At 50.0% G+C, this 15,937-nt stretch overlaps 10 protein-coding genes across 10 annotated transcripts; 4 read left to right on the forward strand and 6 right to left on the reverse strand.

Moving 5' to 3' along the window:
• Positions 1–407: 407 nt before the first annotated feature.
• On the reverse strand, positions 408–3,456 carry URE1_1 (urease; the record flags this gene model as incomplete). The annotated part of the gene is made up of 10 exons (XM_043280531.1): positions 408–488; positions 554–733; positions 795–854; positions 909–1,584; positions 1,642–1,857; positions 1,928–2,715; positions 2,774–3,151; positions 3,203–3,229; positions 3,287–3,373; positions 3,436–3,456. The coding sequence occupies 10 exons, from the start codon at positions 3,454–3,456 to the stop codon at positions 408–410; spliced, it is 2,514 nt and encodes an 837-aa protein (XP_043131671.1).
• Positions 3,457–3,963: 507 nt separating this feature from the next.
• ACHE_10552S (urease accessory protein UreD) lies at positions 3,964–4,911 on the forward strand (the record flags this gene model as incomplete). Its single annotated transcript, XM_043280542.1, has 1 exon — positions 3,964–4,911. The coding sequence occupies one exon, from the start codon at positions 3,964–3,966 to the stop codon at positions 4,909–4,911; it is 948 nt and encodes a 315-aa protein (XP_043131672.1).
• Positions 4,912–5,736: 825 nt separating this feature from the next.
• Positions 5,737–7,197, forward strand: ACHE_10553S (uncharacterized protein; the record flags this gene model as incomplete). The annotated part of the gene is made up of 3 exons (XM_043280553.1): positions 5,737–6,118; positions 6,183–6,253; positions 6,304–7,197. 3 exons carry the CDS (start codon positions 5,737–5,739, stop codon positions 7,195–7,197), a joined length of 1,347 nt encoding a protein of 448 aa, XP_043131673.1.
• A 161-nt stretch (positions 7,198–7,358) lies between these two features.
• On the forward strand, positions 7,359–8,339 carry ACHE_10554S (uncharacterized protein; the record flags this gene model as incomplete). Its single annotated transcript, XM_043280564.1, has 1 exon — positions 7,359–8,339. One exon carries the CDS (start codon positions 7,359–7,361, stop codon positions 8,337–8,339), a length of 981 nt encoding a protein of 326 aa, XP_043131674.1.
• Positions 8,340–8,466: 127 nt separating this feature from the next.
• ACHE_10555A (uncharacterized protein) lies at positions 8,467–9,504 on the reverse strand (the record flags this gene model as incomplete). Its single annotated transcript, XM_043280575.1, has 1 exon — positions 8,467–9,504. One exon carries the CDS (start codon positions 9,502–9,504, stop codon positions 8,467–8,469), a length of 1,038 nt encoding a protein of 345 aa, XP_043131675.1.
• Positions 9,505–11,073: 1,569 nt separating this feature from the next.
• ACHE_10556S (carbon-nitrogen hydrolase family protein) lies at positions 11,074–12,015 on the forward strand (the record flags this gene model as incomplete). The annotated part of the gene is made up of 2 exons (XM_043280586.1): positions 11,074–11,128; positions 11,186–12,015. 2 exons carry the CDS (start codon positions 11,074–11,076, stop codon positions 12,013–12,015), a joined length of 885 nt encoding a protein of 294 aa, XP_043131676.1.
• Positions 12,016–13,511: 1,496 nt separating this feature from the next.
• ACHE_10557A (uncharacterized protein) lies at positions 13,512–14,033 on the reverse strand (the record flags this gene model as incomplete). Its single annotated transcript, XM_043280597.1, has 1 exon — positions 13,512–14,033. The coding sequence occupies one exon, from the start codon at positions 14,031–14,033 to the stop codon at positions 13,512–13,514; it is 522 nt and encodes a 173-aa protein (XP_043131677.1).
• A 524-nt stretch (positions 14,034–14,557) lies between these two features.
• Positions 14,558–15,052, reverse strand: ACHE_10558A (uncharacterized protein; the record flags this gene model as incomplete). The annotated part of the gene is made up of 1 exon (XM_043280608.1): positions 14,558–15,052. One exon carries the CDS (start codon positions 15,050–15,052, stop codon positions 14,558–14,560), a length of 495 nt encoding a protein of 164 aa, XP_043131678.1.
• Positions 15,053–15,066: 14 nt separating this feature from the next.
• On the reverse strand, positions 15,067–15,318 carry ACHE_10559A (uncharacterized protein; the record flags this gene model as incomplete). The annotated part of the gene is made up of 1 exon (XM_043280619.1): positions 15,067–15,318. One exon carries the CDS (start codon positions 15,316–15,318, stop codon positions 15,067–15,069), a length of 252 nt encoding a protein of 83 aa, XP_043131679.1.
• Positions 15,319–15,468: 150 nt separating this feature from the next.
• ACHE_10560A (uncharacterized protein) lies at positions 15,469–15,639 on the reverse strand (the record flags this gene model as incomplete). The annotated part of the gene is made up of 1 exon (XM_043280631.1): positions 15,469–15,639. The coding sequence occupies one exon, from the start codon at positions 15,637–15,639 to the stop codon at positions 15,469–15,471; it is 171 nt and encodes a 56-aa protein (XP_043131680.1).
• Between the last annotated feature and the right edge of the window lie 298 nt (positions 15,640–15,937).

Here is a 15,937-nt window from a genome sequence, read left to right on the forward strand (position 1 = left end):
CATACGATTTTTGACTTTTGACTATCACTGGACTGGGTTGTTTTCTTTTTGTTTTTTCATAAAGCCTACTTGCTTGCCCATTATACCCTACTTTATACTACTTGTTATGTTTCCATATCCCGATCCCGATCAGACCTTTGGAGAAATGAGATTGACGATAATCATGATTGACGAATGACTGCCCGTCCTGTCTTCGTTGTTGTACTTGGTTGATTGACTGTTTGTTTCGATTGCATTTCCTGATTATTTAGGACATAGATTGGTGTTTATTGGAATTACTTGCTTGCCATGAATACTATAAAGAATGAATCAATTGCTTTTGTGATTATAATTAACTGTCATCAAGGTTACATATACTCATTCTTACCCATAACCCAAAGCGGAATAACGGAGAGAGGTAAGTACGATCAGAAAAGGAAACACTGCTGTCCCAGTGGCACACTGGTAACTTCTCCAGCCTTGCACTGCTTTCCATCCGCCACGACAGTCTACAAAATCACCACTTAGCGCCCTGCTCCTCTATAAATATTAGAAACAAGGACCGGGAACTCACAAATAACTCCGGATCAACCTCCATGTGTGGCGTAGCATTATTGAACTTCATATCATGCTTCGTGACGGTGCGGCAGTTCTTGACTGATTCGATTTGTTTCCGGAGATTGTACGAATCGATGACGCCGGATTCGACGCTAGCTCTGGAGACGAAGAGGACGCTGGAAGAGGGGTTCAGGGGCTGTAGTTGCAAGAGTGTTAGTGGAACTGAGTTCATTGGGATGAATGGCAGGGAAACGCACCGAAAACATTTTCCTGGTGATGATGGGCTGGACGGTAGAAATGGAAGCATTCGGATCTCCCTTTGTAATTGTTAGCGCTGAACTGTTTTTATCAAACTAAATGACGAGACATACCATCTGTGCCGAAGCGATGAATCCCTTCTTCAGCACCAAGAATGGCTTTGTTCCAAAGTTCGCCGGCTCCCAGACCACCAAATCCGCCATCTTACCCACTTCCACACTTCCCACCATGTGACCAATACCCTGCGCCAATGCAGGATTGATTGTATATTTACTGACATACCGCTTGATGCGGTGGTTATCTGCTCCAGTATCATCATCCTCAGGGAGCGGACCTCTCTGCTGCTTATTCTTATGCGCCGTATTCCAAGTCCGCAGGATAACCTCACCACAGCGGCCCATTGCCTGGGAATCAGAAGACATCATACTGATAGCGCCTGTGTCGTGGAGCATGTCTTCAGCTTCAATGGTTTCAGCGCGGATACGGCTGTCTGCGAAGGCGATGTCTTCAGGGATGTTCTTGGACAGGTGGTGGCAGGACATGACCATATCGAGGTGTTCGTCGACTGTGTTGCAGGTGTATGGCTTGGTTGGGTTGGTGGAGCTAGGAAGGATATTGGTGTGCTGGACAAGGGTGATCATATCTGGGGCGTGACCTCCACCGGCGCCTTCAATGTGATATGCGTGGACAGTACGGCCTTTGAATGCTGCTGCTGTGCGTTCGACGAAGCCGGATTCGTTCAGGGAGTCAGTGTGGATCTGGCACTGGATGTCGTATTCTTCGCAGACGCTGTATGACTTCGTTAACAAAATGCATAATGCAAGTGGATAGTGATGGGAAACCCACCCAATGCAAGTGTCAATGGCTGACGGCGTACAACCCCAGTCTTCATGCAGCTTTAAACCAGCAACACCTGCATTACACTGGTCCTGCAGACCTGGCTTCCCAGTATCACTTCCTTTTCCAATCACACCATAGTTGACGGGTAGATGATCCAGGGCCTGCATCATTTGACGGATATACGTTTTACTCGGAGTACAGTTTGCCGCGACAGTAGCCGTACTAGAGGTACAAGTCAGCTATCACTGCCTAAGAGCCAAAAATGCACTTTAGGGAATGATGGAGTACATACCTTGCTCCCGTACCTCCACCGAACATGGTAGTAATTCCGGCGGCCAACGACTCATCGGCCTGTTGGGGACAGATAAAGTGAACATGCGTATCAATTCCACCAGCCGTAACAATCTTTCCCTCAGCAGCGACAATGTCCGTGTTCGATCCAACAATCAGATTTGAATTGACCCCGTCCATGGTGTCAGGATTTCCGGCCTTTCCAATAGCCACAATCATGCCGTTCTTCACACCAATATCAGCCTTATAAATACCAGTCCAGTCGATAACCAGGGCATTGACAATGATCAGATCCGCGCATTCGTCGTCTGCTCGACCTGCAGCTTGACCGATTCCATCCCGAAGAGTCTTGCCGCCGCCAAAGGTGCACTCGTCGCCATGCGCAGTATAGTCTTTTTCCACCCTCACCCACAGATCTGTTGTGCCAAGACGGATTTTATCACCAACTGTTGGTCCATACATCATGGCATATGACATCCTGTCCATTGTATACGGGCGGATAACGCTGGGGTCTGATGGGGGATCTTCGGGGACATGTCGGAAACCTTCTTCCTCGAGGCGTCGAAGGACGGCGTTCACATGCGACATGTCAATCGTTCCAGTTGCGACGCTGCTTCCACCCTTGATGGTCTGAAGACCGCTGATTTGAGTCAAAGTCACTGTCTTCGTTTCGCCCGGTTCGAATCGTGCGGAGGTTCCCGACGGTATATCTAAATGGTAACCGTACGCCTTGATGCGATCAAACTCCAATTGAGGGTTGGTTTCGATGAAGTGGAAATGCGATCCGACCTAGAAGAACAGCATCGTCAAGGGATTGCCCATAACAAGTGGAGGCAGCGATACTTACCTGAATAGGCCTATCTCCTTTATTGGTAACGCGCACTCTAGTCCTTTTCCGCCCCGGATTAAGCTCAATCTTGTCGACGTTGGCCGGGACAACCGCACCTGGTGCTAGGTGCGGATCATAGTCGGCGTCTTCGTATACCGGGAAAATAGATTCGGATGGAGGAGAAATGAAGCTGCCGTAGAGCGCAAGCTCTATGTTTCCATCTGCAGAACTGATCGGTTGGTCTACCGTCACTAGATGAGTTCCAGTAGTGAAGGTTCCTTCAACCTGCAGCACTTGAAGCTGAGTGACGACAGAGGGGAGTACATGTCGGCGACCTAGGATATGCTTTCCCAGAGACATGAGCTGTGCCACTGTGCGGGTGCCATCGCGGATTAGCTGATCAATTGGTTAGCACGTCAATTGATTAAAAGAAAATCAGAATTTTACTTCATGAAGGACATGCGACAACAATGCCTATCAGAATGTTAGCCGTTATTTATATCATCTTGGGACAGGTGAAGGACATCGCACTGTAGCTTCAGTAACATTCAATTTCACTCCCCTCGCCAATCGATGCTGGGCTAGGAGACCGGTTTGCGCGATGATAAGTTTGTCCAACTAGCTTGTCCGTCAGCCAATAACTTCACAATCTTTTGTGTAGACGATGCGGTGGACAGTACCTCTCGGGGAACGAGGTTCATCTTGGGTAGCGATTGGATAGTCTCCAGTCACCACCAACAAAAGAAAAAAAGAATAAAATAAAGAGCGGGAAAAGCTGGTAACATATTTAGAGTAAGAAAGATTGTATTCAATAAATCATGCATATGAACGGTTCGTGGACCGATAGTACTCCGTACTATGGAAGATGCTCGGTGCCGCAACGCCGGAGGTGGGCCACGGGGCTGCAGCAGCATACCAATGCCAGGGGCCGTGAACGGCGTATGTCACAAATCTCTCACAGGTCAATGGGCCAGTGCTCTTGAATTTTGCCAATCTCGGCCATCTTCATGGAAAATATGGAGAAGAAGCTTTCGGCCATCGGCCAACGCGGGACCACCGGAAACGGCATACTTGATGTCACCATTCCAGAGGGACCAGGAGAGCCAATTGGCTGTGAACGGGGCCTGTCGTAGTCATTTTGAGCTCATGAGGGTAAAGTATAAGATAATGACGGGCATCCCATGGCACTATACGGCAATGGAAACGCAATGACAACGAGTCTCCCTCGCAGGCGCACGGTTGGTGGCGGAGAGATCGATATCGAGGCATTCCAGCGATCCTCCTCGATCGCAACCCTCTCCTCCACATACCCCTTGCGGCTCATCTCGCACCCAGTTCGGACAAGCAGTCAGGCCGCCATTATTTTCATGTCCTCCTATGGAGGAGGACTTGTGGCTGGGGATCATGTTGATATGCATGTTAGGGTCCGACCCAAGGCACGGCTAGCACTTCTGACGCAGGGAAGTACGAAAATCTACAAAACACCATCGAAAGACTTCTGCACGGAGCAGAATCTCACCGCCACGATAGATGAGGGAGCAGCGCTGCTATTGCTGCCCGATCCTATACAGCCATTCAAGGCGAGTTCGTATAAGCAAAGCCAAACGTTTCATGTACATCCGCAGCACTCCAGCGTGGCATTTCTAGACTGGCTGTCAGCAGGCAGGGCCGCACGGGGAGAAGCATGGGAGTTTTTCCAGTGGAGAGGGCGCAATGAAGTGTGGTGCACTCTCCCCGCCAACGCAGCCCACGCGGCCCCGAAAAGGCTCTTGCTGCGGGACAACGTCATCCTAGATGGCATGTCACCATTAGAGCACAGCTATCGCGATGAAATGGATGATTTGGGGATATTTGGCACCCTGGTCCTCCGGGGGCCAGTTTTTCATCCGTTGGCGCTTTTCTTTCTGAAGGAATTCACCAGTCTTCCGCGGGTCCGAGGGGTATCCAACACAACACCGTCAATCATGAAAGCGGAAACAACACCAGCAGCATCACCAAGGCTGACTTGGACTGCTGCGTCAATACGGGGTTGTGTCATCATAAAGTTTGGGGCCAAAGATGTTGACGATGCCAAGCAATGGCTGAGAGACATGTTAGAGCGAGAGGGAACGGTGGAAAAAGAGTTTGGCAGACATTCTCTACTGTGCTTACAGTAGTAATGTGTACATAGACTTAAGAGCATCATCATAATAAACAAGCGGTCTTTTGCCTTCGCGGCGGTGACTCAGCTGAAACATGTTCCTTGCAGAATCTTCAAGATCGACTGGCGTTCAGATCGTCTCATAATGGATCAATCATTCTTTTTGATGTATTTGTCGCGGAGGGGGCGGGGGGCAGGACAGCACCGCAACTGCAGTCATCATTGGACCACGTTGGCTGGTGGTGGGAAGTTTTAAAAAAAGATCCGTCGAGTGGAGAGAAAAAGAAAAAAAAAATGAGAGGAAAAAGAAACGAAAATGAGATGAAGGGGGAGAGTGCAGTATGAAGTAGAGTTATTGACAGAGGCAGAGAAGAGTGGTTGGGAGAAAGAGAAAAAGAGCGACTGAAAAAGGAAGGAAGAGGCTCTGCTGGACGACACCGACTGCAACTGTACTTTTTTTTCGTATAATTCTGCATTTTACTACGAATGACCTTTTATTTTATTTATATTTGCTCTTCTCAGCGAGGCGCATCCATTTGTTTTCTGTCATTTAATCCGACTCTTCCCTCTTTGTCTCTTCTATCTCTTTTCATTATCTTTCTTTGGTCCTTATTCGTTTGCTACTCTGACCTATATAACACGGACCTATAGAACGCTGTCTATTGATCAGATCCTCTGTTTGCCTGGGCCCTGACTGTTTGAAATAGCCGCTGCCTCGTGCTATGCTCCTGATTCGACCTTACACCTGGTTGTGATTTCATAGAACCAGACTCAGTCTTTGCTCGGAAAAGTTAACCACTTTTTCTTTTTCTTTTTTTCTTTCTTTTTTTCTTTAGCCACAATGGAGGTTCGACCATCCAATCCACATCCTCTGGGACTCCGGTACAGCGTTGTCGATTTCGACAATTATCCCGGTTCCTTGCAGTTTCAGCTTCATCAGCCAAAGGATTCCCTAGGCGCAGGCACAGCCTATAACGCAGCCATGGAAGAATCGAAACCGGACTGTTCGGGATTGCTTTCGGTACACCAATACCGGCAGAGTCTCTGGCAGGATGACGAGAGCTGCAGTTCAGATGGCTATGGCGCGAAGGCGCTGCAGCGCAGCAACGGTGCTTCTAATCCCAACCAGGCGTCCTCTGTGTCAGCGACGTCAAGTCCGCCGCCCCTCTCTCCTTCATACTCATTAAGTATTGCGTCGCAGCGCAGTGAACAGGAACTAGAAGGTTTGGATGGTTTTCTTTGTCAGCGCCCCGTCGCATCCATGGAGAACCGTACTGACGAGGATAGTTCCACGAGCATCTAGTCCCCAAATGGCGCATTCGGAGTTTCCAATTCGCAGGAAAGTCTCAAATAGACTTGTATGTTTCTGTTTCCTTATTTTATTCCATCGCTCATGCTGATGAATCAGAATACCTTCCGCGATAGGTTAAGGAAACCATCTCTCACCCGAGAATCGTCATTCCGCAGCAGCCATACAAAGACGCGATCAGATTCGGGCCTTATGGACCTGAAACAGGCCAAGGCGACAATGGTGCACCAGGGAACGTCGTTTGAGATACTGAACCCGCATGAATCGCTCAACTTTGCCCGTATCGTTTCTTACATCGAAGATGTGGATATGGATGACTTCTCACGTGCTTCGTCAGATTATAAACGGGAGTCGTTCTTATCTGCAAGTACAATCAACACGAAAGTCTTGAAGTCGGAGAAAGAGATAGCGCTATCAGTTGAGGTACCAGATAACGGCGGTTCAGAAACAAACGGCGATCATACTGGCAATGAAGAGGCGCAGGTACATTCAGATCTTGTGGGCGAACCACCTCATACACCAATGCCGTCAATCTCGGAGCGTTTAGAGAGCAACGAGGAGGGTGCATCAAATCATGGACTGCGTTCCGAAACACCAGAGTCCAGCAACCTGGGTGAACCAGGACCGTGCGAAGAGGATGGTGTTGTTATCATTGAACCAGAGCAAGTCTCCAACACACCGAAACAAGATACTCCCATCGCACCGAAGCAAGCTCCTTCCAACGTACCCAAGCAAACGCCTTCCAATAAACCAGAGCCAAAACCTCCCATCCAGAAGCGTTTCTACCCGGAAGCATGGTCATTAAGTATGTACGACGACGGACCCGCATCTGGGCTTAGGGCTCAGGCTCAGGCTCAGCCCCGCCCGATAATTCATCATCAGATATCTGCACTGACGGAGAAACCAAAACGGAACGGTGCATTTAGTCGAATACGAGCTGTAATCCGTTTACCATTTTTTCGGCGGAAGAGAGATAGTTTGGGCCGGTGGTGAGATCGTTGCTTATGATTTTTTTACGGAATTATTATTAGATACCCAGGGACTATGCCATTCTGACGTATATTTGACTTTCATCTCATGCGTACTCTACCCTGTACAAGCTAAAATCCTACGGACTACATCACAAAACAAGCAAAGAAGACATAACAACAAATATGACCGAATCCTCCCCAACAGCCCTCGACATAATAACCACCCAATCACTCCACAACACCCTCCCCCACAAAACGATCCTCATAACCGGCTGCTCCTCGGGCCTAGGCACCGAAACCGCTCGCGCCCTCGCCAAAACTGGCGCAACCCTCTTCCTCGGCGTCCGCGACATGCTAAAAGGCAGACGCACGCTGTCAGATATCCTCGACGGCTCACGGGTCCGCCTCCTCCGTCTCGACCTCTCCAGCTTCGCGAGTATCAGACACGCAGTGCACGAATTCTTGAAACATGCCAGTTATTTACATGTCCTGATATGCAACGGGGCCGTCATGGCGACGCCCCACGAACAAAAGACAGAAGACGGGTTTGAGATGCAATTCGGGACGAACCATCTCGGCCACTTTCTGCTTTTCCAGCTCCTCTTACCAGTCATGTTACGCTCCGTCGACAAAGAAGCCGGCGAAGCCGCCCGCGTTATTGGCGTGACTTCATCTGCCCACCGCCGCCTCGGGATCCAATTCCACGACCTTAACCTCGAATCCGCACATCTCGACCCCACCGAAGTCCCACGCCTCGCCTACGCCCAATCCAAAACAGCAAACATCTACATGATGAACGAAATCACTCGGCGCTTCGGGTCCCGCGGCGTGCAAGGCCTCTCTGTTCACCCGGGCAACGTCTTCACAGGGTTGCAGAAGTACATCGACGAAGCGGTGCTGGAGGAATGGCGCCAGCCGGAGATGAAGCAGCACCTGAAGAGCGTGGAGCAGGGTGCTGCGACGACGGTTCTTGCTGCTGTGGGGCGGGAGTATGAGGGTGTTGGCGGGTTGTATTTGGAGGATTGTAGGATTGGGGGGCTTGTGGAGGAGGGATATCGGAGTTTTGACCCGGGGTTTGAAGAGCATGCTTTTGATGAGGAGGCGGAGGGGAGGTTATGGGAGGTTTCGTTGGGGTTGGTTGGGTTGGAGGGGGATCAGGCGTAGCATTAAATGGCTGGGTAAGGGGTTGGAAGGCAATTAGGGTAGGGTGATGGGTATCTTTGTCAAGTACAAGCATACTATATACAAGAAGAAAACTATAATACAAATACAGATGCAGATACAGAGCGCATTAAAGACAATTCTCCACCATCGATGCCAACGCAGCACTAACCAAACTCTTCCTCCTAAGCCCCTGCTCACTCTTCTTGCGCATCTCCCGGCTCGACGACGGCGGATAGTGACTCTTGTCAATTCGCGATGAGAACGATGGCAAGAGAGCTCCAGAGCTACTCTTCCGTCGTCCTCGATACCCCTCTGATGAATCCCCTGCTCCTGAGCCAGAGACTCCACCACCAGATCCAGAAACAGCCCTCGAACGACTCCGATTCATTGTAACAGCCCTTTGCCGACGGGGAGAACGCCGTGGCGGCAACGAACTTGGGTGGCAATCGTATTCACCAAAGGTGTCCATGGGACTGTCCTCCTCCGCGCAGCAGAGCAGCGCCCGACGAATCGCCTCGACATCAGCCGCGCTGCACTGGATCTGCGAGATCTGCTGCCTCTGCGCGCGGACGTTGATCGCCTCGTGGGTGTTATTGCTGTCTGTGTGCAGGAACTCCGGTGGTACGGACGTAGGACTCAAAAAGGGTGTTTGAATATGCGAGACGGTTGGCGAGGTAAGCGTTGACTCGTTATCGCCGTCACCATGGAGCGAAGAGTCATCGTCGTGATCGACGTCTGTGTCTGGGGGCGTGAGGAAGTATCCCGGGAGTCCGGAGCCGGGGACGAGTTCGGGAAGGGAGTGTGGTGAGATACATTCTTCTTGCGCATTATTCCTGGTATCAGGCTGTGGTTGTTGCTGCTGCTGCTGCTGCTGTTGGAGGGTATGTTCGTGGAGTTTCTTGGTGAGGGTTTCGATGGATAGTCCGCCGTGCTGGTGGTCGGCGGGGACCGAGGTCGGAGGAAGAGAGGGCTGTCGGGAACGAAGTAGAGATGGTCGCACTGATCGGGGGAATCGCTGGCCCTGTGGCTGCGAGGTAAAAGGACCGGGCGATGGACAGCGCGATGATAGAGGAGAGACCAGCGAACTGTCGCTGTCAACCATGAGGCGATCATCGCCGTCGAAGGCGACGCGGGGTCGCGGCGAAAAGGTGAAGTCTTTGAACATTACGCCTATGCAAATTCAAACCGAATAGATTAAGTCGAAAATAAAGCCCCGGAAACTATCACTTTGGATATGTGAGGAGCATAAAACCGGCAGGTCATGGGGAATCACAGTAAATGAGTGAAAGTAAATAAAATAAAAGAATTGCCTCTCTTTTATTCAAAATTCTTTTGAAGGCGAAAACGAGCGACCAGAGGCGAAAAAAAAAGGGAAAAAAAAAGGGAAAAAAAGGGAAAAAAAAGAAAAAGAGTTGAGGGTGAACCCTGGGGCAAGAGTCAAAGGAAACGAACGTGGAGAATCACATCGTCTTTTACTGGCAGACTTGAGAATGCCACATTAAAGAATAAGAACTGTTACAATAAAATGAAGAATATGACAATTACTCGTCTCCTTTTCCCGTCCAGTTCTTTAAGTATTCTTTTTTCGTACGTATCTTTCATTGCGGCAGAGCCAGCTACATCCCCGTGCACGCCCTGGATCAGGGGGATTCAGGAGTGCTTACAGTGAAGAGTCCAGTGTAGAACAAGTCAAGAATTGTAATTATAACTGGAGCTTAAGAAGACGAAACAGCATTGTAACCAGTTAATGCATTGTGCTGAGTAGTCAGAGTGAGACTGACATGTGCTACTGTTCTACAAGTATACTCCGTACAAGTACACCACAAAGCATGAGACATCCATGACTATGTGGCTTCTGATCTATCCTTTACTATGTACTCGCATATTTGCATGACTGCACACATGATTTGTGTCTTGTATATTCCTTTTTCAGACCTGGCTCGACTCTCGCCACCCGCGAAATGTCCGATCAAGCCCCCGGATATCACCCGGAGACCCTGTATAGAACACGCATAGAACAAACCTAACCGGAGTAATGGAGGCCACTAATTTAGACCCCCCGAAAAGGCTGAACGATAGGCCCTCAACGGTTGGGAACGATTTGAAATCGGCAGATCTTTCTTTGTCTGCTTTTAGTATTCGGTCTCCGGACGGAGTATGTGTGCGACTGTCTCGATCAGAATTCTTTATTGGCAGAGACATCCGAGGAGTCCTGTGTCTTCTGGACGTGTAATTCTTGGCTGGATTCTCGATTCTGGCTCGAATTTTAGATCTAACCCCTAATCCGGGCCGATCTCTATGGAGTCCTCCGTGGGATCGGAAATGAACGGTGAATGGCTTCCGGGATATTGGTGTTGCTATTATTATTGCATTTTGGGCTTGCTGTGCGGTCATTAGTGGCGCTTAATATGGGTTTTGGCTTGGAATGAGAAGAATTAAGACATTTTGTTTCAATAGGCTTCTTTTGGAGTGCGGATGGGATCTATACCCACGCCAGCCAGCCTAACAGTGTCTATGCATATCCAAAAATGATATCTCTCTCTCTCTCTCTCTAATAATCCTGAAGTCAGCTAGTACAGATAGTCTAGCCTATCTCTGAGCAATCATGGCGTGCTGCCCTATCCCATCCTAATGTCCCAGTCTCCGGCGAAAACGGCCGATCTCCGAGATAGTTCCCCGCATCTCTATCACAATCTGACTTGCCTCCCACTTCTCTCCTGAATAGACACATACCATGGCATCCTTATTGAAGAAGCCGTTGAAGCTTGCCCTCGTGCAGCTGGCCTCAGGTAGTTCCCTCCCTTCCTCAAGAACCTCTCTCAACACCCGCTAATAAAACCGTACAGGCGCCGACAAAACAGTCAACCTCTCCAACGCCCGTACCAAAGTCCTCGAAGCCGCAAAAGCTGGCGCATCCCTAATCGTTCTCCCCGAATGCTTCAACTCCCCCTATGGCACGCAATATTTCCCCAAATACGCCGAAACCCTGCTACCCTCCCCGCCCACCAAGGAACAATCCCCCTCCTTCCACTCGCTCTCCTCCATTGCCGCAGAAGCAAAAGCGTACCTTGTGGGCGGCAGTATCCCCGAACTCGATGCGATAACGAAGAAATACTACAATACCTCGTTGGTGTTCTCCCCGAGCGGTTCGCTGATCGGCACGCATCGCAAGACGCACCTGTTTGACATCGACATCCCCGGCAAGATCACATTCAAGGAAAGCGAGGTGCTTTCGCCCGGCAACCAGTTAACCGTCATCGACCTCCCAGAATACGGCAAGATCGGACTGTCCATCTGCTACGATATCCGCTTCCCCGAAGCAGCCATGATCGCAGCCCGCAAGGGCGCCTTCCTACTCGTCTACCCCGGCGCTTTCAACCTGACCACCGGACCGCTGCATTGGTCGTTGCTTGCGCGGGCGCGTGCCGTCGATAACCAGGTATATGTGGCGATGTGCAGTCCGGCAAGGGATATGAGTTCTACGTACCATGCGTACGGGCATAGTTTGGTTGCGAACCCGAGTGCGCAGGTTCTCAGCGAGGCGGAGGAGGGTGAGGAGATTGTTTATGCGGAGTTGGATAATGAGACGCTGGAGGGGACAAGGAAGGGAATTCCGATTTATACGCAGCGGCGGTTTGATTTGTATCCGGATGTCAGTGGGGAGGGGCAGGCTTAGGTGGTCTTACCGTATGATGTTACATGAATGATGCATAAGTTCATACCTTCTCCAAGGCATTTGATACTGGCATGAATTAAGAGTTGACTTTCGTGCTTTAGTTTACCTTCTCCTTCTGGAGGTCTAGAGTTTATGCTCGAGTACTGTCTTTCATCCGTAGGCAATATCAATTCGTTGTTTGTGTTTGTTGTTACATGGGTATATAATAGACCAAAACAGGATTATGCGAAATCGCCAACACCAGCCCAACCCAAAGAGCAAGGCCACCAAACCCTACCCCTAAACAACCTTAAGCTGAGCATCAGAAGCATAATGATATCCACCCTCACATCCATATCCATTCCCCTCTATACTGCACAAACTCAGCAATACACTTCCCAATCAACTGCAGCTTCTCCTGCTCCTCTTCCGCGCTTCCTCCTCGCGCAGTGCGTTTTGTTGCACGAGGAGAGCGTTGTATTGGCGTTGACATGTTAGTGTATATTCATCCACCAGTTTCTGTTGAATGTTTGCGAGGTCGTTGGTGACTTGCGTTACTTGGGCATAGTGTTGTTGTTGCCGATGTTTCTCGGCAGCTTTGGCGGCTTGTAAGGATGTCCAGATTGCGTCTGTTGTGCCGGATTCGCGGCAGTTTTTTATAATTATATCGGAGTCATAATTGCTGATATCGATGCCAGTGTCATCACCGTCGTCTTCCTCTTGTTATTGTTCCTCCGCGTATGTAGTTGCCGTGTTGTATGTAAATGTTGGCAAGGTCTGTCCAGATTCGCGGGTTCCCTCCATTAGAGTATATTCGGAGTCATCTTGTGGCGTGAGAGTTCTGTTGAAGGGGAGACAGGAAAAGAAACCTCCATTTTCCTTCCTGCCATTGTCGTTGACCATTCGACGGCTTCGTCGATTGAGGGTGCTCGCCTACACGACGTGACCATTGTAGTGGAGACTTGTAGTGGTTGTTGCTGGTCAGTGATGAGGTCCATGTTGTCGAGACATTTACCGAAAACCTCCTTGGTTAGGTATTCGACGTCGTGGGCGTTTCTCCAGTCCGGCAGGTCTTGCATTCTCTGGAAAGGATTTTTGGCCTCTGTATTTTGGACGGGGTCGGGGTCGTTACGTACACCCTTTTGTTCGAGTCTGCGGGATAGCAGCGGCACACAGTCGTCTGCTGGCAGTTTTTTCTGAACGTGGTCTCGTCCCGAAAATACCAGACAAATCCGGTCGTTTCGACATCAGTTTGTCTGTGCCCACAATGTCCCCAGCGAGAATAATCACCATCTTCTCGCTACTCGCAGACTGGCCCAGGAAATGGACAAGCTCATTAACTGCCTCAGCAACGAACGTGCCCTCACTGAGACGATATGTACCACGAATAAACAAAACCTTCGCCAGAGCATCCTGAAGAACCTTTCGGGTCTTTGGGGATGTATGCTCAACGTATTCACAGACCAAATCGGCATCGAGATCTACACAACCTCATCCGTACCGAGGAACCCCATATTTTAAAAGAACTGCCCATGTGCTTTGCAGTCGTCATCTTCTCGTCCTGGATATTCCTTGAAGATGAAACTGGTCGGCACGAAGTCTCTTGGATTCAGACCCCGTTGTTTGGTTGTGTGGGAGTGGATCTGGTGGGCAGCGAACTTGTCGACGATGCTGGCTTGTACTTTGCCTGTTAGCAGGCTGTAGTAGTCGAGTTTGTTACGGTCAAGGTCTTTGTCGAAGTCGTAGGTTTCGAGAACTTCGTTGCGGACGTCGGTTTCGGAAAACTGGGTGAATTGTTGGTTTTCGAAGTTTAGTTTTACGCCGGCTAGACAGCTCTCGACTTCGCTTGCATTCTCGAAGTTTGGACGCATTAGGGCGCGTTCGAAGCTGTCTTGGGCGACTTTCCTTGCCTCGGGGATGCAGGCAAGGCCTTGTTGGGACATCTTTAGGTCCATGATTTGGTCGAGTTGGGGAACGGTGTAGTTATCGAATCTGAACACTCGTTTTCTGCTGAGGCCAGGGTTGGCGTTGTCGAACATGGTGTTCATTCGATCCTCGTAGCCGAGCGTGATGATACATCGGTCCTTGCCGGGGGCGCCGTGGACGTTTGGCGACGATGGTGTCGAGTACGCCGATTTTGTATTTATCTTGTTCTTTGCCGATGTCGCCAGGGTCGAGCATGTATGATTCGTCGATCACCAGGACTTTGCCTATGGATGCGTCGAGGATTGGTTGCGTTTGTGCTTCGGACTTTCCAATATGTCGGCCAGGAAATCGGCTGGGGTCTTCACTACTACACTCCCACGGCTCAGAAGTCCCAATTTCAGCGAGAATCCTCCCATGCAGCTTCGCCACTCGTCCCATGAACAGCTGTTGGGTGGCATCCGCCAGCGCGTTTTATCGTGTATTTCCCGCTGATGGTTCCTCTCCATCATGTGTAGCATACTCTCCACTCGTTTCTTGATGTCATCCAACTCGATGAGTTTCTCGAGCTCCATCCATGCGGAGCTCTCCTTGGCTGCTTCTGACGGGTCCGGGCCAAGGATGTCTCCCTGGGTGAGCACTAGATAGTTTGGTCCGTCGAGGGAGAATCTTTCTTTACTTGGACGAACTGCTGACTCTGTCGTCGCGCGATCCGGGCGAGGAGGCTGTGGGCTGCCCTTGCATTGCCGAAGGCTCTATCACCAGGTCCTTCTGCAAGACGCTTGATGGCGATTTTCATGGGCAGGCCACCATATCCACCCTCAATCATCATTTTCCTGTGATACTGTTTCTCGATACTAGGCTTGAGAATAGTCCAGAGTTCTACCTTGGTAGAGTCGGCGAAATCAAGAACCCATGGAATCCGACTAGTGAGACCCGGGTTGTGTTCGAAAAACACCTCCATTTCATCTTTGCAACTGAGGAAGATCAGCACCATTTTACCGATGTTGTCTTCCATGAGTTTGAGGATGAGGTCGAGGATCCGTGTCCCCAGCACGCTCGCGTGTGGAGCAACGAGCTGGTATGCCTCGTCGATGAGAAGAACGCCGCCGTTGTGTGGCGTGAATTCTTTCATGAGTTCCTTTTAGACTATTTGGGGTCCTCAGAGGCTAGCTTAACGCCTGAGGTCTCTATGACATGGCATGAACCAAGGACTCCGATGGAATATAGGAACTTCGCGTACAGACGGCCAATGGTCGTTTTACCAGTCGGCAGGTTTCCCTGGAAGACAATGCTGTACCGGTCGAGTTTCGGATCTCGTCCTTGTTTCTTGCAGACGTCGATGTGGGATGTTATCGAAAGGAACTGCTGCTTGACACTTTCCAGGCCTTGGTAGGCCATTATCTTGTCAATGTTGTGACAGTGCTCTCCACGGCTTTGTCTGTATTTCTACTTCTCTGTCGCTTTGGATAGGACGTGACCGAATGGATTTCTGGAAGGGAGCGGATGTGGAAGCTGAAAATTGTAGTGGGATCCAGCGCTGTACTCCGATCAATCGTCTTCAGAGTCCGAATAGTCATCCATGCGAGCATCATCGGCATTGGTGTTGGCAGCAGTAGCAGAGTAATTATAACGAGAGGTCGAATTACCACCACCAACGACGCTATTGTAGAGATCATCTAGAGTGGTCCTAACATGGTCAGGTGGCATGGTCATAGACATGGCTGAGGAGCCAAAAGTTGGATATAGTAACTGCAAAGGCCACATGGGTAGCCTAGCACCTTTCCTGATATTATTAAACTTGTTTAACGTTTCAGGGACCCGGCACTTCTTAGTCATTCGCGCCTAGATAGAGGACTTGGAAGTCAAACTAGCAGGGCATAGGAAATTGACGGTGTACGGACACTTGCGGTAGTAGTGATAATCGCCGCACACGCAGCGAAGGAAGCGTGGTTCCTTGGAGGGCGCAGTTGCGGTGAGAGAACGGGTACGTTTCGGCACGATGAAAGATGAAGGAGGG

This window comes from Aspergillus chevalieri, chromosome 1, assembly GCF_016861735.1.
Source record: "Aspergillus chevalieri M1 DNA, chromosome 1, nearly complete sequence".
NCBI classification, from domain to species: Eukaryota; Fungi; Ascomycota; class Eurotiomycetes; order Eurotiales; family Aspergillaceae; genus Aspergillus; species Aspergillus chevalieri.